At 42.5% G+C, this 23765-nt stretch overlaps 1 protein-coding gene across 2 annotated transcripts in view; it reads right to left on the bottom strand.

Moving 5' to 3' along the window:
- dpys (dihydropyrimidinase) overlaps positions 1–23765 on the bottom strand; it is a 48686-nt gene that overhangs the window by 1242 nt on the left and 23679 nt on the right. Inside the window, exons 4-7 of one of the 2 annotated variants that reach the window (XM_014158408.3) lie at positions 23000–23189; positions 22425–22581; positions 21866–22007; positions 20743–20885 (exon numbers count right to left, since the gene is read on the bottom strand). In XM_014158408.3, the coding sequence (XP_014013883.1) occupies positions 20743–20885; positions 21866–22007; positions 22425–22581; positions 23000–23189 (632 nt within the window). 2 annotated transcript variants of the gene reach the window in all.

Genomic DNA, 23765 nt, shown 5'->3' with positions numbered 1-23765 from the left:
TTGTGATGGCCACTCCAATACCTTGACTTTGTTGTCCTTAAGCCATTTTGCCACAACTTTGGAAGTATGCTTGGGGTCATTGTCCATTTGGATGACTCATTTGCGACCAAGCTTTAACTTCCTGACTGATGTCTTGAGATGTTGCTTTAATATATCCACATAATTTTCCTGCCTCATGATGCCATCTATTTTGTGAAGTGCACCAGTCCCTCCTGCAGCAAAGCACACCCACAACATGATGCTGCCACCCCCATGCTTCACGGTAGGGATGGTGTTCTTCGGCTTGCAAGCCTCTCCCTTTTTCCTCCAAACATAACGATGGTCATTATGGCCAAACAGGCTTTTTTTATGGCGGTTTTGGAGCAGTGGCTTCTTCCTTGCTGAGCGGCCTTTCAGGTTATGTCGATATAGGACTCGTTTTACTGTGGATCTAGATACTTTTGTACCTGTTTCCTCCAGCATCTTCACAAGGTCCTTTGCTTTTCTTCTGGGATTTGATTTGCACTTTTCGCATCAAACTACGTTCATCTCTAGGAGACAGAACGCGTCTCCTTTCTGAGCGGTATGACGGCTGCGTGGTCCCATGGTGTTTATACTTGCGTACTGTTGTTTGTACAGATGAACATGGTACCTTCAGGCATTTGGAAATTGCTCCCAAGGATGAACCAGACTTGTAGAGGTCTACCATTTGTTTTCTGAGGTCTTGGCTGATTTCTTTTGATTTTCCCATGATGTCAAGCAAAGAGGCACTGGGTTTGACGGTAGGCCTTGAAATACATCCACAGGTACACCGGCAATTGACTCAGATGATGTCAATTAGCCTATCAGAAGCTTCTAAAGCCATGACATCATTTTCTGGAATTTTCCCAGCTGTTTAAGGGCACAGTCAACTTAGTGTATTTAATCTGTCTGTAAACAATTGCTGAAAAATGACTAACCGACTTGCCAAAACTATAGTTTGTTAACAAGAAATGTATGGATGTAACGGCTGTCGTATAGAGGGGACCAAGGCGCAGCGTGTTGAGTGCTCATAATGACGTTTATTTAAACTCAGAACACTAAAGAAAATAACAAAACCAAAACGAACAGCTAACAGTTCTGTCAGGTACTGAAGTCTACACAGAACAGAACACAACTAAACAGAATACAACTGCCCACAAACTCACTAGAAAAAAACCCAACTTAAATATGATCTCCAATTAGAGACAACGCGAACCAGCTTCCTCTAATTGGAGATCATCCCAAAAACCTCCAACATAGAAATAGAATACTAGAACAAAACATAGAAATAGAAAACATAGACAAACCACCCAAAACACCCCCTGTCACGCCCTGACCTACTTTACTATAGAAAGTTACATCTTATTAGGGTCAGGACGTGACAATGGAGTGGTTGAAAAACGAATTTTAATGAGTCCAACCTAAGTCTATGTAAACTTCCGACTTCAACTGTATATATATACATATATATACATATATATATATACATATATATATATATATATATATATATATATATATATATATATATATATATATATATATATATATATATATATATATACTGCTCAAAAAAATAAAGGGAACACTTAAACAACACAATGTAACTCCAAGTCAATCACACTTCTGTGAAATCAAACTGTCCACTTAGGAAGCAACACTGATTGACAATAAATTTCACATGCTGTTGTGCAAATGGAATAGACAACAGGTGGAAATTATAGGCAATTAGCAAGACACCCCCAATAAAGGAGTGGTTCTGCAGGTGGGGACCAAGGACCACTTCTCAGTTCCTATGCTTCCTGGCTGATGTTTCGGTCACTTTTGAATGCTGGCGGTGCTTTCACTCTAGTGGTAGCATGAGACGGAGTCTACAACCCACACAAGTGGCTCAGGTAGTGCAGCTCATCCAGGATGGCACATCAATGCGAGCTGTGGCAAGAAGGTTTGCTGTGTTTGTCAGCGTAGTGTCCAGAGCATGGAGGCGCTACCAGGAGACAGGCCAGTACATCAGGAGACGTGGAGGAGGCCGTAGGAGGGCAACAACCCAGCAGCAGGACCGCTACCTCCGCCTTTGTGCAAGGAGGAGCAGGAGGAGCACTGCCAGAGCCCTGCAAAATGACCTCCAGCAGGCCACAAATGTGCATGTGTCTGCTCAAACGGTCAGAAACAGACTCCATGAGGGTGGTATGAGGGCCCGACGTCCACAGGTGGGGGTTGTGCTTACAGCCCAACACCGTGCAGGACGTTTGGCATTTGCCAGAGAACACCAAGATTGGCAAATTCGCCACTGGCACCCTGTGCTCTTCACAGATGAAAGCAGGTTCACACTGAGCACATGTGACAGACGTGACAGAGTCTGGAGACGCCGTGGAGAACGTTCTGCTGCCTGCAACATCCTCCAGCATGACCGGTTTGGCGGTGGGTCAGTCATGGTGTGGGGTGGCATTTCTTTGGGGGGCCGCACAGCCCTCCATGTGCTCGCCAGAGGTAGCCTGACTGCCATTAGGTACCGAGATGAGATCCTCAGACCCCTTGTGAGACCATATGCTGGTGCGGTTGGCCCTGGGTTCCTCCTAATGCAAGACAATGCTAGACCTCATGTGGCTGGAGTGTGTCAGCAGTTCCTGCAAGAGGAAGGCATTGATGCTATGGACTGGCCCACCCGTTCCCCAGACCTGAATCCAATTGAGCACATCTGGGACATCATGTCTCGCTCCATCCACCAATGCCACGTTGCACCACAGACTGTCCAGGAGTTGGCGGATGCTTTAGTCCAGGTCTGGGAGGAGATCCTCAGGAGACCATCCGCCACCTCATCAGGAGCATGCCCAGGCGTTGTAGGGAGGTCATACAGGCACGTGGAGGCCACACACACTACTGAGCCTCATTTTGACTTGTTTTAAGGACATTACATCAAAGTTGGATCAGCCTGTAGTGTGGTTTTCCACTTTAATTTTGAGTGTGACTCCAAATCCAGACCTCCATGGGTTGATAAATTGGATTTCCATTGATTATTTTTGTGTGATTTTGTTGTCAGCACATTCAACTATGTAAAGAAAAAAGTATTTAATAAGATTATTTCATTCATTCAGATCTAGGATGTGTTATTTTAGTGTTCCCTTTATTTTTTTTGCAGTATATATATATATATATATATATATATATATATATATATATATATATATATATAGGGCTATCTTCTACATTGTAAAAAAGTAGTGAAGACATCAAAACTATGAAATAACACATATGGAATCATGTAGTAACCAAAAAACGTTTTCAACAAATCTTCAAAGTAGCTACCCTTTGCCTTGATGACAGCTTTGCACACTCTTGGCATTCTCTCAACCAGCTTCTTAAAGTATTCAACTGGAATGCATTTCAATTAACAGGTGTGCCTTGTTAAAAGTTAATTTGTGGAATTTCTTTCCTTCTTCATGTGTTTGAGCCAATCAGTTGTATTGTGACAAGGTAGGGTTGATATACAGAAGATAGCCCTATTTGGTAAAAAAACAAGTCCATATTATGGCAAGAACAGCTCAAATAAGCAAAGAGAAACAACAGTCCATCATTACTTTAAGACATGAAGGTCAGTCAATCTTGAACATTTAAAGAACTTTGAAAGTTTCTTCAAGTGCAGTCTCAAAAACCATCAAGTGCTATGATGAAACTTGCTCTCATGAGGACCGCCACAGGAAAGGAAGACCCAGAGTTACCTCTGCTGCAGAGGATAAATTAATTCAAGTTAACTGCACCTCAGATTGCAGCCCAAATTGCAGCCCAAATAAATGTTTCACCAAGTTCAAGTAACAGATATATCTCAACATCAACTGTTCAGAGGAGACTGCGTGAATCAGGCCTTCATGGTCAAATTGATGCAAATAAATCACTACTAAAGGATACCCTTAAGAAGAAGAGACTTGCTTCACCAGCAATTGATATTAGACCGGTGGAAATCTGTCCTTTGGTCTGATGAATACAAATTATAGATTTTTGGTTCCAACCGCTGTGTCTTTGTGAGATGCAGAGTAGGTGAACAGATGATCTCTGCATGTTTGGTTCCCACCGTGAAGCATGGAGGTGTCACGTCCTGACCATAGTAAGATATAAATAGTAAGGGTAAATAAAATGTGTAACGACACAAACGCTGCACTTTGGTCCGCTTCTCCTTACGACAACCGTGACAGGAGGAGGTTTGATGGTGTTGGGGTGCTTTGCTGGTGACACTGTCTGATGTATTTACAATTCAAGGCACACTTAACCAGCATGGCTACCACAACATTCTGCAGCGAAACGCCATCCCATTTGGTTTGTGCTTAGTGGGACTATCAATGACCCAACACACCTCCAGGCTGTGTTAGAGCGATTTGACCAAGAAGGAGAGTGATTGAGTGTTGCATCAGATGACCTGGCCTCCACAGTCACCCGACCTCAACCCAATTGAGATGGTTTGGGATGAGTTGGACCGCAGAGTGAAAGAAAAGCAGCCAACAAGTTCTCAGCATTTGTGGGAACTCTCAAGATTGTTGGAAAAGCGTTCCAGGTGAAGCTGGTTGAGAGAATGCCATGACTGTGCAAAGCTGTCATCAAGGAAAAGGGTGGCTACTTTGAAGAATCTCAAATATCAAATATATTTTGATTTGTTTAACACTTTTTTGGTTACTAAATGATTCCATATGTGTTATTTAATAGTTTTGATGTCTTCACTATTGTTCTACAAAATAAAGAAAAACTTTTGACTGGTACTGTATATATATATATATATATATATACTGAGTGTACAAAACATTAGGATACCTGCTCTTTCCATGACAGACTGACCAACAGTGGCGTGTTTTCGTGGATGCCAAGGGAAGCCAGGCTTTCCCAAATATTTGACCAATAAAAACATTTAAATGATAAATTAATGTATCTTTTGTCTCTCCCTGTGTTTTCATAATTTTCCGTCAATTAACAAGTGGATGAATCTCACCGGAGAAATCATCAGAGCGAGGAAAACAGCGCCCCTCTGTCTCAGTATGTGTATACCATGTATCTGATGCTGTCTTGACCAAAATAGTATAATATTTTGCCGCCGTAGCATTTGATTGATTGATGCCAGCAAACATGTGGCCTTGGACTAAGTTGTTTTTGTATCTTTATTTGTTTTCAGCGTATTATACTAAACATATATAGCCTTGTTGATTTGATGATGTTGAAATATACACTGCTCAAAAAAATAAAGGGAACACTTAAACAACACATCCTAGATCTGAATGAATGAAATAATCTTATTAAATACTTTTTTCTTTACATAGTTGAATGTGCTGACAACAAAATCACACAAAAATAATCAATGGAAATCCAATTTATCAACCCATGGAGGTCTGGATTTGGAGTCACACTCAAAATTAAAGTGGAAAACCACACTACAGGCTGATCCAACTTTGATGTAATGTCCTTAAAACAAGTCAAAATGAGGCTCAGTAGTGTGTGTGGCCTCCACGTGCCTGTATGACCTCCCTACAACGCCTGGGCATGCTCCTGATGAGGTGGCGGATGGTCTCCTGAGGATCTCCTCCCAGACCTGGACTAAAGCATCCGCCAACTCCTGGACAGTCTGTGGTGCAACGTGGCGTTGGTGGATGGAGCGAGACATGATGTCCCATATGTGCTCAATTGGATTCAATGCCTTCCTCTTGCAGGAACTGCTGACACACTCCAGCCACATGAGGTCTAGCCTTGTCTTGCATTAGGAGGAACCCAGGGCCAACCGCACCAGCATATGGTCTCACAAGGGGTCTGAGGATCTCATCTCAGTACCTAATGACAGTCAGGCTACCGCTGGTGAGCACATGGAGGGCTGTGCGGCCCCCCAAAGAAATGCCACCCCACACCATGACTGACCCACCGCCAAACCGGTCATGCTGGAGGATGTTGCAGGCAGCAGAACGTTCTCCACGGCGTCTCCAGACTCTGTCACGTCTGTCACATGTGCTCAGTGTGAACCTGCTTTCATCTGTGAAGAGCACAGGGTGCCAGTGGCGAATTTGCCAATCTTGGTGTTCTCTGGCAAATGCCAAACGTCCTGCACGGTGTTGGGCTGTAAGCACAACCCCCACCTGTGGACGTCGGACCCTCATACCACCCTCGTGGAGTCTGTTTCTGACCGTTTGAGCAGACACATGCACATTTGTGGCCTGCTGGAGGTCATTTTGCAGGGCTCTGGCAGTGCTCCTCCTGCTCCTCCTTGCACAAAGGCGGAGGTAGCGGTCCTGCTGCTGGGTTGTTGCCCTCCTACGGCCTCCTCCACGTCTCCTGATGTACTGGCCTGTCTCCTGGTAGCGCCTCCATGCTCTGGACACTACGCTGACAGACACAGCAAACCTTCTTGCCACAGCTCGCATTGATGTGCCATCCTGGATGAGCTGCACTACCTGAGCCACTTGTGTGGGTTGTAGACACCGTCTCATGCTACCACTAGAGTGAAAGCACCGCCAGCATTCAAAAGTGACCGAAACATCAGCCAGGAAGCATAGGAACTGAGAAGTGGTCTGTGGTCACCCCCTGCAGAACCACTCCTTTATTGGGGGTGTCTTGCTTATTGCCTATAATTTCCACCTGTTGTCTATTCCATTTGCACAACAGCATGTGAAATGTATTGTCAATCAGTGTCGCTTCCTAAGTGGACAGTTTGATTTCACAGAAGTGTGATTGACTTGGAGTTACATTGTGTTGTTTAAGTGTTCCCTTTATTTTTTTGAGCAGTATATTTGGTGCTGGAATAGCAGTGCTCCTGATGTCTTTGTGCTGATTTCGGTAACTCCGTGGTTCTAAATCAGCAGTTGTTTAGTAAACTGTCTAACATGTTTACGTGCTTGACCATGCTGTAGGTGATAACTGTTTGTATGCAATATTTGCTTTGTGGACTTCACCGGACAGATGCTGCTCTTCGGTTTTGTGATGAAACAAATGTATGTGTAGTTTAATTTATTCCGCATCTGTGCGACTGTTGTCTTTTTGTTGTCACGCCTTATTGTATATCGCGGTAGTGTATGATCAGAGGGGTTATAGAGCAAACAGCGCAATTATCACAACATCGGTTGTAATATGGCTTTTTTACTGGCATGGCTTCCTCGGTGATTTTACCCACGCTCCGCTACTGCTGACCAGGTGAATCCATGTGAAAGCTATGATCCCTTATTGATGTCACTTGTTAAATCCACTTCAATCAATGTAGATGAAGAGAGAGTGATTATTTACATTTTTATCATTTGGAAATCAAAGAGGACATTTCCCAGTGCCTTTAAATTGACATAATATTTCATCTGCTTTTTCCGTGAGGTATGAAACATGACCTGTTTCCTCTAAATATCACAGGGTTTGTGTTCTCTCCAGGAAAACATTCACAAAGGATTGGTAGTGCTGAGCAGAGCACTCCATTTGATTTAGTCCATGCAGTATTAAATACTTCAGAATACAATTCCCACAAATTTGAATTCCCAATATTTAATTAATCTTGATTCTATATACACTGAGTGTACAATACATTAGGACCACCTGCTCTTTCCATGACATAGAATGACCATGTCCAAAATTCAAGAGGCACTCTTTGTTGAAGGTGAATGGTAACAGTTGAATAAGATAAGAAAAATGAAGGAACCGACACACTGCTCTTGCTAGTATCACTGCTCTTTAATAAGCTTTATGTATCTGCCTCAAGGCCTTCCTCGGAGCTTTTGACTGACCAGGTGAAAGCTATGATCTCTTATTGATGTCACTTAAATCCACTTCAATCAGTGTAGATGAAGGGGAGGAGACAGATTAAAGAAGGATTTTTATGCCTTGAGACAATTGAGACATGGATTGTGTATGTGTATCATTCAGAGGGTGAATGTGGAAGGCTTGTGGAAGGCTACCCAAATCGTTTGACCCAAGTTAAACAATGTAAAGGCAATGCTACCAAATACTAATTGAGTGTATGTAAACTTCTGACCCACTGGGAATGTGATTTCCAAGATGGCGCAGCAGTCAGACGTCTTTGTCCTGTCGTGTTCCTTGTACATATCTTTTTACATCTTTTCTTTGCATATCTTTTAAAAATATTTTCCTAAACCTCAACTTCTAAATACTCTCCTGCAACCCGCCTCACCCAATGTGGCGTGGATCTGTTTTTTTTCTAAAGTATTTCTATTTACTTCGGATCTGGAATCCCTCAACTAAAGCTAGCCAGCTAACTACCTACCAGCTATCAGTCAGCAAACCATTGCTAGCGGTCATCAGCTAACCTTTAGCTCGGAAAGCTCTCACCAGTTCGAACAACGTGACTCAAACCAGAGCATAACGGGCCTATTATTATTTTATTTCCCATATCCCCGGATTCCTACCGCAAACTCTGAACATTTTCATCTGGATCTTTGCAACTAGCTAACCACAATCCCGGATGACTACTCCTGGCTAGTGTTTCCATCCCAGAGCAAGCACCAATTAGCCTGAAGCTAGCTCGGCCAGGGCTCCTGTGCTACCACCGAAGCCCACTCCTGGGCTACAATATCCGGACCCCTTCTACTGCCGGTATGGGGCACGGAACCCCGCCGATCCTCTACGACTGGAATACCGACATAATCTGCCAGAGGATTCCAACAGGCCCCTCAGGCGCGCTAACCGGTAGCTGGTTAGCAGAATGAGAGCTACTTGGAACCCAACTAATTCCACAACTGGTCTATCGACGTCACCGCACGAAAAGGCAAAAACAGACATATCCCCATCGCGCCATCCCCCAAAGGCTAGCTTGCCTGCCTCGGTCTGCTAACTGCTAGCTCCGGTCTGCCAAGTGCTTGCTTGCTAACCCGGTCTGCTAACTGCTAGCTTGCCAGCCCCTGTCTGCTAATTGCTAGCTTGTTTAGCCCCAGCCTACTAACTGTTAGCATCGGCCTGCTAACTGTCTGAATCGCCGTGTCCCCAGTCAGCCCAACCAATCACTGGACCCATATGTTCACTTGGCTACGCATGCCTCTCTCTAATATCAATATGCCCCGTCCATTACTGTCCTGGTTAGTGATTACTGTCTTATTTCACTGTAGAGCCTCTAGCCCTGCTCAATATGCCTTAACCAACCATGTTGTTCCACCTCCTACATATGCGATGACATCACCTGGTCTAAACGTCTCTAAAGACTATATCTCTCTCATCATTACTCAATGCCTAGGTTTACCTCCAATTTACTCACATCCTATCTTACCTTTGTCTGTACACTATGCCTTGAATCTATGCTATCGTGCCCAGAAACCTGCTCCTTTTACTCTCTGTTCCAAACGTGCTAGACGGCCAGTTCGTATAGCCTTTAGCCGTACCCTTATCCTACTTCTCCTCTGTTCCTCTGGTGATGTGGAGGTTAATCCAGGTACTGCAGTGCCTAGCTCCACTCCCACTCCCCAGGTGCTCTCATTTGATGACTTCTGTAACCGTAAAAGCCTTGGTTTCATGCATGTTAACATTAGAAGCCTACTCCCTAAGTTTGTTTTACTCACTGCTTTAGCACACTCTGCCAACCTGGATGTCTTAGCCGTGTCTGAATCCTGGCTTAGGAAAACCACCAAAAACCCTGAAATCTCCATCGCTAACTATAACATTTTCCGCCAAGATAGAACTGCCAAAGGGGGCGGTGTTGCAATCTACTGTAGAGATAGCCTGCAGAGTTTTGTCTTACTATCCAGGTCTGTACCCAAACAATTCGAGCTTCTACTTATAAAAATTCACCTTTCCAGAAACAAGTCTCTCACTGTTGCCGCTTGCAAAAGACCTCCCTCTGCCCCCAGCTGTGCCCTCGATACCATATGTGAATTGACTGCCCCCCATCTATCTTCTGAGCTCGTGCTACTAGGTGACCTAAACTGGCACATGCTTAACACCCTGGCCATCCTACAATCTAAGCTTGATGCCCTCAATCTCACACAAATTATCAATGAACCTACCAGGTACAACCCCAAATCCGTAAACACGGGCACCCTCATAGATGTCATCCTAACTAACTCGCCCTCCAAATACACCTCTGCTGTTTTCAATCAAGATCTCAGCGATCACTGCCTCATTGCCTGCATCTGTAATGGGTCTGCGACCAAACGACCACCCCTCATCACTGTCAAACGCTCCCTAAAACACTTCTGTGAGCAGGACTTTCTAATCGACCTGGCCGGGGTATCCTGGAATGACATTGACCTCATCCCGTCAGTAGATGATGCCTGGCTATTCTTTAAAAGTGCCTTCCTCACCATCTTAAATAAGCATGCCCCACTCAAATTTTTTTTGAACTAGTAATAGATATAGTCCTTGGTTCATTCCAGACCTGTCTGCCCTTGACCAGCACAAAAACATCCTGTGGTGTTCTGCATTAGCATCGAATCGTGATATGCAACCCCGTGATATGCAACTTTTCAGGGAAGTTAGGAACCAATATACACAGGCAGTTAGAAAATCTAAGGCTAGCTTTTTCAAACAAAAATTTGCATCCTGTAGTACTAACTCAAAAATGTTCTCGGACACTGTAAAGTCCATGGAGAATAAGAGCACCTCCTCCCAGCTGCCCACTGCTCTGAGGCTAGGAAACACTGTTACCACCGATAAATCCACCATGCTTTCCACCTGGCTACCCCTACCCCGGTCAACTGCCCGGCACCCCCCACAGCAACCCGCCAAAGCCCCCACCATTTCTCCTTCACCCAAATCCAGATAGCTGATGTTCTGAAAGAGCTGCAAAATCTGGACCCATACAAATCAGCCGGGCTAGACAATCTGTATCCTCTCTTTCTAAAATTACCTGCCGAAATTGTTGCAACCCCTATTACTAGCCTGTTCAACCTCTCTTTCGTATCGTCTGAGATTCCCAAAGATTGGAAAGCTGCCGCGATCATCCCCCTCTTCAAAGGGGGAGACACTCTAAACCCAAACTGCTACAGACCTATATCTATCCTACCCTGTCTTTCTAAGGTCTTTGAAAGCCAAGTTAACAAACAGATTACCAACCATTTCGAATCCCACCGTACCTTCTCCGCTATGCAATCTGGTTTCAGAGTTGGTCATGGGTGCACCTCAGCCACGCTCAAGGTCCTAAACGACATCATAACCGGCATCGATAAGAGACATTACTGTACAGCCGTCTTCATCGACCTGGCCAAGGCTTTCGACTCTGTCAATCACTACATTCTTATCGGCAGACTCGACAGCCTTGGTTTCTCAAATGATTTTCTCGCCCGGTTTATTTCAACTATTTCTCTGATAGAGTTCAGTGTGTCAAATCGGAGGGCCTGTTGTCCGGACCTCTGGCAGTCTCTATGGGTGTGCCAAGGGGTTCAATTCTCGAGATGACTCTCTTCTCTGTATACATCAATGATGTTGCTCTTGCTGCTGGTGATTCTCTGATCCACCTCTATGCAGACGACACCATTCTGTATACTTCTGGCCCCTCTTTGGACACTGTTAACTAACCTCCAGACGAGCTTCAATGCCATACAATTCTCCTTCCGTGGCCTCCAACTGCTCTTAAATGCAGGTAAAACTAAATGCATGCTATTCAATCGATCACTGCTCGCACCTGCTCGCCCGCCCAGCATCACTACTCTGGACGGCTCTGACTTAGAATACGTGGACAACTACAAATACCTGGGTGTCTGGTTAGACTGTAAACTCTAATTCCAGATCAATTAAGCATCTCCAATCCAAAATTAAATCTTGAATCGGCTTCCTATATCGCAACAAAGCATCCTTCACTCATGCTGCCAAACACACCCTCGTAAAAACTGACCATCCTACCGATCCTCGACTTCGGTGATGTCATCTATAAAATAGCTTCCAACACTCTACTCAACAAATTGAATGCAGTCTATCACAGTGCCATCCGTTTTGTCACCAAAGCCCCATACACTACCCACCATTGCGACCTGTATGCTCTCGTTGGTTGGCCCTCGCTTCATACTCGTCGCCAAACCCACTGGCTACAGGTTATCTACAAGTCTCTGCTTGGTAAAGCCCCGCCTTATCTCAGCTCACTGGTCACCATAGCAGCACCCACCTGTAGCACGCGCTCCAGCAGGTATATCTCACTGGTCACCCCCAAAGCCAATTCCTCCTTTGGCCTCCTTTCCTTCCAGTTCTCTGCTGCCAATGACTGGAACGAACTCCAAAAATCTCTGAAGCTGGAGACTCATATCTCCCTCACTAGCTTTAAGCACCAGCTGTCAGAGCAGCTCAGAGATCACTGCACCTGTACATAGCCCATCTGTAAACAGCCCATCGATCTACCTACCTCATTCCCATACTGTATTTATTTATTTATCTTGCTCCTTTGCACCCCAGTATCTCTACTTGCACATTCATCTTCTGCACATCTACCATTCCAGTGTTTAATTGCTATATTGTATTTACTTCGCCACCATGGCCTATTTATTGCCTTAACTTACCTCATTTGCACTCACTGTTTAATAGACTTTTTGTTTTCTTTTGTTCTACTGTATTATTCACTGTATGTTTTGTTTATTCCATGTGTAACTCTGTGTTGTTGTATGTGTCGAATTGCTTTCGCTTTATCTTGGCCAGGTCGCAGTTGCAAATGAGAACTTGTTCTCAACTAGCCTACCTGGTTAAATAAATACAAATAAATAAAAGCTGAAATAAATCATTCTCTCTACTATTATTCTGACATTTCACATTCTTAAAACAAACTGGTGATCCTAACTGACCTAAGACAGGGAATTTGTACTAGGATTAAATGTCAGGAATTGTGAAAAACTGAGTTTAAATGTATTTGGCATTTAAAACTCAGAAAAAGCTACTGGCAAATTACATTCTCTGGTCTAAGTACCAATACATCATAATAGTATTTGGAACATGGGGAGAAAAACAGCTTACAAGGCACGTCATCTGCAATATTTTTCAGTCAATAAATTGTGTCTAAACATTTTCTGTGTTTTCTTACAGTACTATTGTGGCAGCTATATGAGAAGTGCTGCATAAGCACAGTAAAAAGAATAGTCCTGCCTGCTACCTGGGTATCCAGACATTATTCTGTCTGCCATATGCCTAGGGCTGCTGGAATGAGACGTTAAATCTAAATGAGCAGTTTAAATTAACTGACAGAGGATACAGATCACTTTTAAAGTTTGGATTAAAGAAACGCTGTGTCTAATGGAAGGTAAAACTTTAACCTTTAATTGGTTGCTGCTGAGAAATTACAACTATAAAACTATATGAAGAAGAGAGAAAGCAATCTTAAAATTCTAATAATTGTTTTAATGAATAATTAATGACAATGCTGCTATGACAGGTAATATTTCCCTCCACAGTCATCTTGTGTAGCGGCAATAAAATTAAAATATAAAATAATAAAAAAAGGGGAAGAAGGACACTAGGCTAAAAGACTAAATAATTAAGAAGAATAGAGAGAGTTATTTTCTCCATCCCTCCGGTACCCTAATGACACAAACCCAAAGGATATGTCCTAAATGGCACCCTATTTCCCATAGTGCACTACTTTTGACCAGAGCCCTATGTAGGGAATATAATGCTATTTGTGATGCAGACCTACTGTAGCTTCATTGCATTCCATAACTGAGTCTTGCCTCCGGACCCTGGTGTTTTTAAACCGTATTTAGGCCAATTAATGACGCAGTTTCACAGATGAATTGATAGTTACAAAAATGTAACATTAAGAGCTACAAAGCCTCAATCCCACTATAGGACTATAACACAGTGGCAGCACACATACTGTACAACAAACAATGCTACTGTACTGTACAGCAATATGTAATTGTATACTATAGGATTACTATACAACCGTAGTCTCTCATCACAGCCCATTAAAATGTTAAAAGATATAATCCAGTAGCTGATTTGGTTCTGGGTGCTGAGACTTGACAACCTCACAAGCTTGTGACACTAGAATTGATCTGATATAGAATTGGACATGATGTCATCATCAAGGCTAAGAGGGGAGGTAGGGACAAGATCTCTTCCTTATTGCAGAGCTGCATGCATTAGTAATATTCACAAGGTCTGTCTGAGCTGAGCTGAGCACCACTTCCAAGAGCCTTATCTCAAGTTATCATGAAATTGATTTACAGGAAAATGACACTGGGGTTCATCCCTCTTCCTATCCCTTCTTCAGCTCACATCAACACTTTGTGATTTGCCTTGAGGGACCTAGCCCAGATTCCATAGGAAAGAGAGCAGTGCTGTTACTGCTGGGTTATGTAAGCCTGTTATGGCTGTTGCTAGCTCCTTGCCTTGCATGCACACATACGCTAGTCTAGTTTACTGCTTAGTAGAGATATGTACGGTACAGATGTGTGTGTGTGTGTGTGTGTGTGTGTGTGTGTGTGTGTGTGTGTGTGTGTGTGTGTGTGTGTGTGTGTGTGTGTGTGTGTGTGTGTGTGGTGTGTTTGTTTGGGTGGGGAGTATAGTTCCACATCTGCGGCCTCATATAGATTACAAATGTCCGTTATTTTCTTACTCTAGGAATGACACTTATGCAACCCTTCCCTTTGGCCTAAACAACACCATATATTTGACTTAAAATAACTATTTAAATCTAAACATTCAGGTATTTTGTATTGTGATGAAGAGTCAGAGTAATCAGGTCTCAATTTATGAGAAAATGTGTCAACCTCAACATTAAAAAAATGACTACGTCCCCACCGGATATTACTATCAAACATCAGTGCTTACATAAGCATGTTGAATTGCTCACTGGGATTATTCATAACCCCACTATTTAATTTCCCAAAACATTAAACATATACCCAATGGATTAAGTGCAAAAAGAGATCAAATTGTGCAAATCTTCCTTTTAAATGATCTTAATTTGAACAATGCAGATGACACAGCGGTGATGTCACGGCTGGTGACTTGTGGGCATGGTCTCAGCTGGTGCGTGTTGGACCTACTGAATGAAAGAGCCACTTCCTTCACCTTCTACTGTGTCCAGGCTGTAACATAGTTATATCCAGGCTGTACCATAGTTATGTCCAGGCTGTACCATAGTTATATCCAGGTTGTACCATAGTTATGTCCAGGCTGTACCATAGTTATATCCAGGTTGTACCATAGTTATGTCCAGGTTGTACCATAGTTATGTCCAGGCTGTACCATAGTTATATCCAGGTTGTACCATAGTTATATCCAGGTTGTACCATAGTTATATCCAGGTTGTACCATAGTTATATCCAGGTTGTACCATAGTTATATCCAGGCTGTACCATAGTTATATCCAGGCTGTACCATAGTTATATCCAGGTTGTACCATAGTTATGTCCAGGCTGTACCATAGTTATATCCAGGTTGTACCATAGTTATATCCAGGTTGTACCATAGTTATTGTCACGACTTCTACTGAAGTTGATGCCCCTCCTTGTTCGGGTGGTGTTCGGCGGTCGACGTCGCCGGCCTTCTAGCCACCATTGATCAGTTTTTCATTTTCCATTGGTTTTGTCTGGTCTCTTTACACACCTGTTTCATATCCCAGTAATTATATGTTGTGTATTTAACCCTCTGATTCCCCTCATTTCTCTGTCGGTGATTGTTTGTTTGTTATGTACATGTTGTTTCTATATCGGTGTGTGACGGGTTATTGTTTTACCCGGATTCTTTTCTACGTTGGTTTTGGAAATAAATATTCCATTTTTAAACCACTCTGTTTTCTCCTGCGCCTGACTTCCCTGCCACCTACATACACGGACTATGACAGTTATATCCAGGTTGTACCATAGTTATATCCAGGTTGTACCATAGTTATATCCAGGTTGTACCATAGTTATGTCCAGGCTGTACCATAGTTATATCCAGGCTGTACCATAGTTATATCCAGGTTGTACCATAGTTATGTCTATGCTGTACCATAGTTATATCCAGGCTGTACCATAGTTATGTCCAGGTTGTACCATAGTTATATCCAGGTTGTACCATAGTTATGTCCAGGTAGTACCATAGTTATATCCAGGCTGTACCATAGTTATATCCAGGTTGTACCATAGTTATATCCAGGCTGTACCATAGTTATATCCAGGTTGTACCATAGTTATATCCAGGCTGTACCATAGTTATATCCAGGTTGTACCATAGTTATATCCAGGCTGTACCATAGTTATATCCAGGTTCTACCATAGTTATATCCAGGCTGTACCATAATTATATCCAGGCTGTACCATAGTTATATCCAGGCTGTACCATAGTTATATCCAGGTTGTACCATAGTTATATCCAGGCTGTACCATAGTTATATCCAGGTTGTACCATAGCTTTATCCAGGCTGTACCATAGTTATATCCAGGTTGTACCATAGTTATATCCAGGCTGTACCATAATTATATCCAGGTTGTACCATAGTTATATCCAGGCTGTACCATAGTTATATCCAGGCTGTACCATAATTATATCCAGGTTGTACCATAGTTATATCCAGGCTGTACCATAGTTATGTCCAGGTTGTACCATAGTTATATCCAGGTTGTACCATAGTTATGTCCAGGTTGTACCATAGTTATATCCAGGCTGTACCATAGTTATATCCAGGTTGTACCATAGTTATATCCAGGCTGTACCATAGTTATATCCAGGTTGTACCATAGTTATATCCAGGCTGTACCATAGTTATATCCAGGTTGTACCATAGTTATATCCAGGCTGTACCATAGTTATATCCAGGTTGTACCATAGTTATATCCAGGTTGTACCATAGTTATATCCAGGCTGTACCATAATTATATCCAGGCTGTACCATAGTTATATCCAGGCTGTACCATAATTATATCCAGGCTGTACCATAGTTATATCCAGGCTGTACCATAGTTATATCCAGGTTGTACCATAGTTATGTCCAGGTTGTACCATAGTTATATCCAGGCTGTACCATAGTTATATCCAGGCTGTACCATAGTTATATCCAGGTTGTACCATAGTTATATCCAGGCTGTACCATAGTTATATCCAGGCTGTACCATAGTTATATCCAGGCTGTACCATAGTTATATCCAGGCTGTACCATAGTTATGTCCAGGCTGTACCATAGTTATATCCAGGTTGTACCATAGTTATGTCCAAGCTGTACCATAGTTATGTCCAGGCTGTACCATAATTATATCCAGGCTGTACCGTAGTTATATCCAGGTTGTACCATAGTTATGTCCAGGCTGTACCATAGTTATATCCAGGTTGTACCATAGTTATGTCCAGGTTGTACCATAGTTATGTCCAGGCTGTACCATAGTTATATCCAGGTTGTACCATAGTTATATCCAGGTTGTACCATAGTTATTGTCACGACTTCTACTGAAGTTGATGCCCCTCCTTGTTCGGGTGGTGTTCGGCGGTCGACGTCGCCGGCCTTCTAGCCACCATTGATCAGTTTTTCATTTTCCATTGGTTTTGTCTGGTCTCTTTACACACCTGTTTCATATCCCAGTAATTATATGTTGTGTATTTAACCCTCTGATTCCCCTCATTTCTCTGTCGGTGATTGTTTGTTTGTTATGTACATGTTGTTTCTATATCGGTGTGTGACGGGTTATTGTTTTACCCGGATTCTTTTCTACGTTGGTTTTGGAAATAAATATTCCATTTTTAAACCACTCTGTTTTCTCCTGCGCCTGACTTCCCTGCCACCTACATACACGGACTATGACAGTTATATCCAGGTTGTACCATAGTTATATCCAGGTTGTACCATAGTTATATCCAGGTTGTACCATAGTTATGTCCAGGCTGTACCATAGTTATATCCAGGCTGTACCATAGTTATATCCAGGTTGTACCATAGTTATGTCTATGCTGTACCATAGTTATATCCAGGCTGTACCATAGTTATATCCAGGCTGTACCATAGTTATATCCAGGCTGTACCATAGTTATATCCAGGCTGTACCATAGTTATGTCCAGGTAGTACCATAGTTATATCCAGGCTGTACCATAGTTATATCCAGGTTGTACCATAGTTATATCCAGGCTGTACCATAGTTATATCCAGGTTGTACCATAGTTATATCCAGGCTGTACCATAATTATATCGAGGCTGTACCATAGTTATATCCAGGCTGTACCATAGTTATGTCCAGGTTGTACCATAGTTATATCCAGGCTGTACCATAGTTATGTCCAGGCTGTACCATAATTATATCGAGGCTGTACCATAGTTATATCCAGGCTGTACCATAGTTATATCCAGGTTCTACCATAGTTATATCCAGGCTGTACCATAATTATATCCAGGCTGTACCATAGTTATATCCAGGCTGTACCATAGTTATATCCAGGCTGTACCATATTTATATCCAGGTTGTACCATAGTTATATCCAGGCTGTACCATAGTTATATCCAGGCTGTACCATAGTTATATCCAGGTTGTACCATAGTTATGTCCAGGCTGTACCATAGTTATATCCAGGTTGTACCATAATTATATCCAGGCTGTACCATAGTTATATCGAGGTTGTACCATAGTTATATCCAGGTTGTACCATAGTTATATCCAGGTTGTACCATAATTATATCCAGGCTGTACCATAGTTATATCGAGGTTGTACCATAATTATATCCAGGCTGTACCATAGTTATATCCAGGCTGTACCATAGTTATGTCTATGCTGTACCATAGTTATATCCAGGCTGTACCATAGTTATATCCAGGTTGTACCATAGTTATATCCAGGTTGTACCATAGTTATATCCAGGTTGTACCATAGTTATATCCAGGCTGTACCATAGTTATATCCAGGTTGTACCATAGTTATATCCAGGCTGTCCCATAGCTAGTTATATCCAGGCTGTACCATAGTTAGTTATATCCAGGCTGTAACATGGTTAGTTATATCCAGGCTGTCCCATAGTTAGTTATATCCAGGCTGTACCATAGTTAGTTATATCCAGGCTGTAACATGGTTAGTTATATCCAGGCTGTCCCATAGCTAGTTATATCCAGGCTGTTCAGTAACTAGTTATATCCAGGCTGTACCATAGCTAGTTATATCCAGGCTGTACCATAGCTAGTTATATCCAGGCTGTTCAGTAACTAGTTATATCCAGGCTGTAACATAGCTAGTTATATCCAGGCTGTCCCATAGCTAGTTATATCCAGGCTTTACCATAGCTAGTTATATCCAGGCTGTACCATAGTTAGTTATATCCAGGCTGTCCCATAGCTAGTTATATCCAGGCTTTACCATAGCTAGTTATATCCAGGCTGTACCATAGCTAGTTATATCCAGGCTGTTCAGTAACTAGTTATATCCAGGCTGTAACATAGCTAGTTATATCCAGGCTGTCCCATAGCTAGATATATCCAGGCTGTACCATAGCTAGTTATATCCAGGCTGTTCAGTAACTAGTTATATCCAGGCTGTCCCATAGCTAGATATATCCAGGCTGTACCATAGCTAGTTATATCCAGGCTGTTCAGTAACTAGTTATATCCAGGCTGTAACATAGCTAGTTATATCCAGGCTGTCCCATAGCTAGTTATATCCAGGCTGTCCCATAGCTAGTTATATCCAGGCTTTACCATAGCTAGTTACATCCAGGCTGTACCATAGTTAGTTATATCCAGGCTGTAACATAGCTAGTTATATCCAGGCTGTACCATAGCTAGTTACATCCAGGCTGTACCATAGCTAGTTATATCCAGGCTGTACCATAGTTAGTTATATCCAGGCTGTACCATAGTTAGTTATATCCAGGCTGTAACATAGCTAGTTACATCCAGGCTGTACCATAGTTAGTTATATCCAGGCTGTCTCATAGCTAGTTATATCCAGGCTGTACCATAGTTAGTTATATCCAGGCTGTACCATAGTTAGTTATATCCAGGCTGTACCATAGTTAGTTATATCCAGGCTGTACCATAGTTAGTTATATCCAGGCTGTACCATAGCTAGTTATATCCAGGCTGTACCATAGTTAGTTATATCCAGGCTGTACCATAGCTAGTTATATCCAGGCTGTACCATAGTTAGTTATATCCAGGCTGTACCATAGCTAGTTATATCCAGGCTGTCTCATAGCTAGTTATATCCAGGCTGTACCATAGCTAGTTATATCCAGGCTGTACCATAACTAGTTATATCCAGGCTGTACCATAGCTAGTTACATCCAGGCTGTCCCATAGCTAGTTATATCCAGGCTGTCTCATAGCTAGTTATATCCAGGCTGTACCATAGCTAGTTATATCCAGGCTGTCTCATAGCTAGTTATATCCAGGCTGTACCATAGCTAGTTATATCCAGGCTGTACCATAACTAGTTATATCCAGGCTGTACCATAGCTAGTTATATCCAGGCTGTCTCATAGCTAGTTATATCCAGGCTGTACCATAGCTAGTTATATCCAGGCTGTTCAGTAACTATTTATATCCAGGCCTTTACCATAGCTAGTTATATCCAGGCTGTTCAGTAACTAGTTATATCCAGGCTGTACCATAGTTAGTTATATCCAGGCTGTCCCATAGCTAGATATATCCAGGCTGTAACATGAAACTATTTTCGTATTTAGCCAAATGTTTTTCACCCTGAAAACAGGCTTTGTGGGAAGCTCGATTTGTCTGCACCATCTGCAGTGTAAGACGTCGTTAATAGTAGTGATGAAATGCTACTAGTTGGATAATAAGCATACATAAAGATTTAAAATGTAGCATCATCAAAACAGTAAAAAATGTAGCTAAACATCAGTAATTCACTATATGTTTAACGAGAAATGTCTTGGATTGTCTTTATCCTTGTCTCACCTGGTTGCCTTAGGGTCCCATATGACCACATCAGCGTCACATCCCTTAGCGATCTTTCCCTTCTGGGGGTAGAAGTTGAAGATTTTGGCTGCATTGCTGCTGGTGACAGCTACAAATCGATTCTCGTCCATTTTCCCACTATGCTGCGGAAAGTAGTTACACAAAATACTGAGTTTCAATATTCTGGATATGAATGACAAATTCCATATTTACTGACATAATTAACCTGACCAAAGGTCAATGCTTAACGGTGCAGTAAGCGATTCAAAGTTTCACTCCAAATATCAAAACTTGTCATTTTTGGTCAGCGTTTTACAATGTTAGTTTTTGCAATGGCCTCCGGGTCAACCGACTAAAGCGTTTTCCTGGGAGAAGGACAGAAAGAAGTAAGGGAGGAAGAAATAAATGGAAAGAGAAGGACAGAAAGAAGTAAGGGAGGAAGAAATAAATGGAAAGAGAAGGACAGAAAGAAGTAAGGGAGGAAGAAATAAATGGAAAGAGAAGGACAGAAAGAAGTAAGGGAGGAATAAATAAATGGAAAGAGAAGGACAGAAAGAAATAAGGGAGGAAGAAATAAATGGAAAGAGAAGGACAGAAAGAAGTAAGGGAGGAAGAAATAAATGGAAAGAGAAGGACAGAAAGAAGTAAGGGAGGAAGAAATAAATGGAAAGAGAAGGACAGAAAGAAATAAGGGAGGAAGAAATAAATGGAAAGAGAAGGACAGAAAGAAGTAAGGGAGGAAGAAATAAATGGAAAGAGAAGGATAAAGAAGGCTAGCCTGCTGCTACATCCACTATGACAGTTTGGATTGATTCTGACTGATAAAAACCTCCTTGATGCACATAATAATTTATATTATGCTATTTATTATCTTCTCTTCTCATAGCAGAAATGTCACTTGTCACCTTTTAACTCGTACTATAGAACTTAATCAACCGTCTGAAAATAGTACCACTCATTTTTGTAGGGCCTGTATCCTTGTCCTGGACAACAACAAAAAAATCACTTTCAATGGAGAATCTCCATTAGTATGCTTTTTGGTGTAGGACTATAGGCTTAATCTGTCTGGGAAACTGGTATAATAAAGACTGATGTGATATGCAGAATGAGAGGCCTAACTGACAACGCCCTTCTCCCAAATGACAGACATCCTGTCCTCCACTCCATTGACTCCGTTGGGGATCTTTGTAAAGTCGTCTTTGCCCAGGGCCTTCTGACACACAGAGAATGTGCAGTTGTCTGTCCCAGTCACGCTGAGGTCATCACTGGAAGAACGAAACAGAAGCATCTACATCACTAAACGGTAAGGCAGCCATCTTTACTGCCTATCATTCATTTCTATTGCACCGACAATATGCAGTTTCACTTTCCTTTCTTTTTCAAAGATTCCACTGTGTTCACCTTCCCAGTTCCTGTGTTCCTGGCTGGTCGGTAACACTGTGTTACATACACTCCAATTTGACATATATTATGTGATGTATGTTATAAACAGTCATGACTGTTGGGATCATATGCTGATAGCACTAGTCATGACTGCTTATAACATCTGTTATGTCATTGTTATGACAGTGTTATGGAGCACTTATGTGACAGAGGGTGCATGGAAGGTGTAAACTAATATGCTTTACTCAGTGAAAAGGGCAGAAGAGGGACAGTGAGATCAGGTTGATATTGTTTCATACTTTGCCAATAGGTCCATAAGGTATCCCGGGGTGCTGGGGTCGGGCCTCAGAGGTGGGCCCATGACGAACTTGGCAGCGTGGGCCCAGTCTTTGTGCCAGCAGTGGGTGCCATCTGTACCCAGTCCTGCTGCTATGGGCTCTCCAAACACCACACGGCCTGTTGGGGCAAAAACATCCCAAAAACATGCATACATAACACAGAACACCATCCATGTCATGTTGAGCCTCTGTCTGTCTGTCTGTCTGTCTGTCTGTCTGTCTGTCTGTCTGTCTGTCTGTCTGTCTGTCTGTCTGTCTGTCTGTCTGTCTGTCTGTCTGTCTGTCTGTCTGTCTGTCTGTCTGTCTGTCTGTCTGTCTGTCTGTCTGTCTGTCAAATACACCATGACGGCGCAACACAAGGGGTGGAACAGTGGCAAAGGTACCAACAGGACAAACAGAATAATATTAGTCTGAGGAGAGATTAAATAGCATCCGTCTCTCTCTCTCTCTCTCTCTCTCTCTCTCTCTCTCTCTCTCTCTCTGTCATTCTTTCCCACCTACAGTTCCTCCCAGCAGGCATTGTAAGGCCCCCTCACCATTTCTGCGTGCGTTGGACACCACCTTAGCGGCAGACTTGCTCATGACGTGGACAACATAGAGCGGGCAGTTGACAGCGTGGGCGATGGTGATGGCTCTCTGGGTGGCCTCAGCCTCCACCTCCTCAGGACGACACAACTCATGACCCTCCGGACCTGTGATGCCCAGGGACAGCATCTTCTTAGCCCCCTGCCAAGTGAGAGAAGGTCAGTTTAAAAAATGCCCCCTAAATGGCAGATAAAATAAAAACTGCCTGTGTGACACATATAAACTTTTGTGAAATATTCACAGAAATAGTTACAAAAGGTTATACAAGCATGAGCAGATTAGCATAGAATATTACACCATGATGCAAACAGGTTTTCCTCAGGTAGTGTTGAGGGAGGAAGCTGACTTGTTACATGCTTTTTGCCAACAGACAACGGGTTTATTACAAATACTACTCTATGGAAGTTTAGTTGCTAATTGTTTACATAAAAGTTGTCTGTAAACTCACTCTAAACATGCTCACAATAAATGTATGTATCTCCTGAATATTTTGTCACCAAAAACAGACTACATATTGGGCATCTGCTGCCCTCTAGTGGTCATTCTACAGACCTCACCTTGGAAAATCTAGTGCTAGAACATTCCAAACTGAATCAAACAGAACTAGATGTTGATCCTTGGACTTCTTGTGTAACTGATATTGGATTGAGTGAACACTGTTTTTAGTATCTTTTCAGGTTAACACCGACCCACCTGTTCAGCTAAAACAGAGGACAG

The sequence above is a fragment of the Salmo salar genome, chromosome 02, assembly GCF_965601325.2.
Source record: "Salmo salar chromosome 02, fSalSal1, whole genome shotgun sequence".
Taxonomy (NCBI): Eukaryota; Metazoa; Chordata; class Actinopteri; order Salmoniformes; family Salmonidae; genus Salmo; species Salmo salar.
This window is presented reverse-complemented; position numbering and strand designations above follow the sequence as displayed.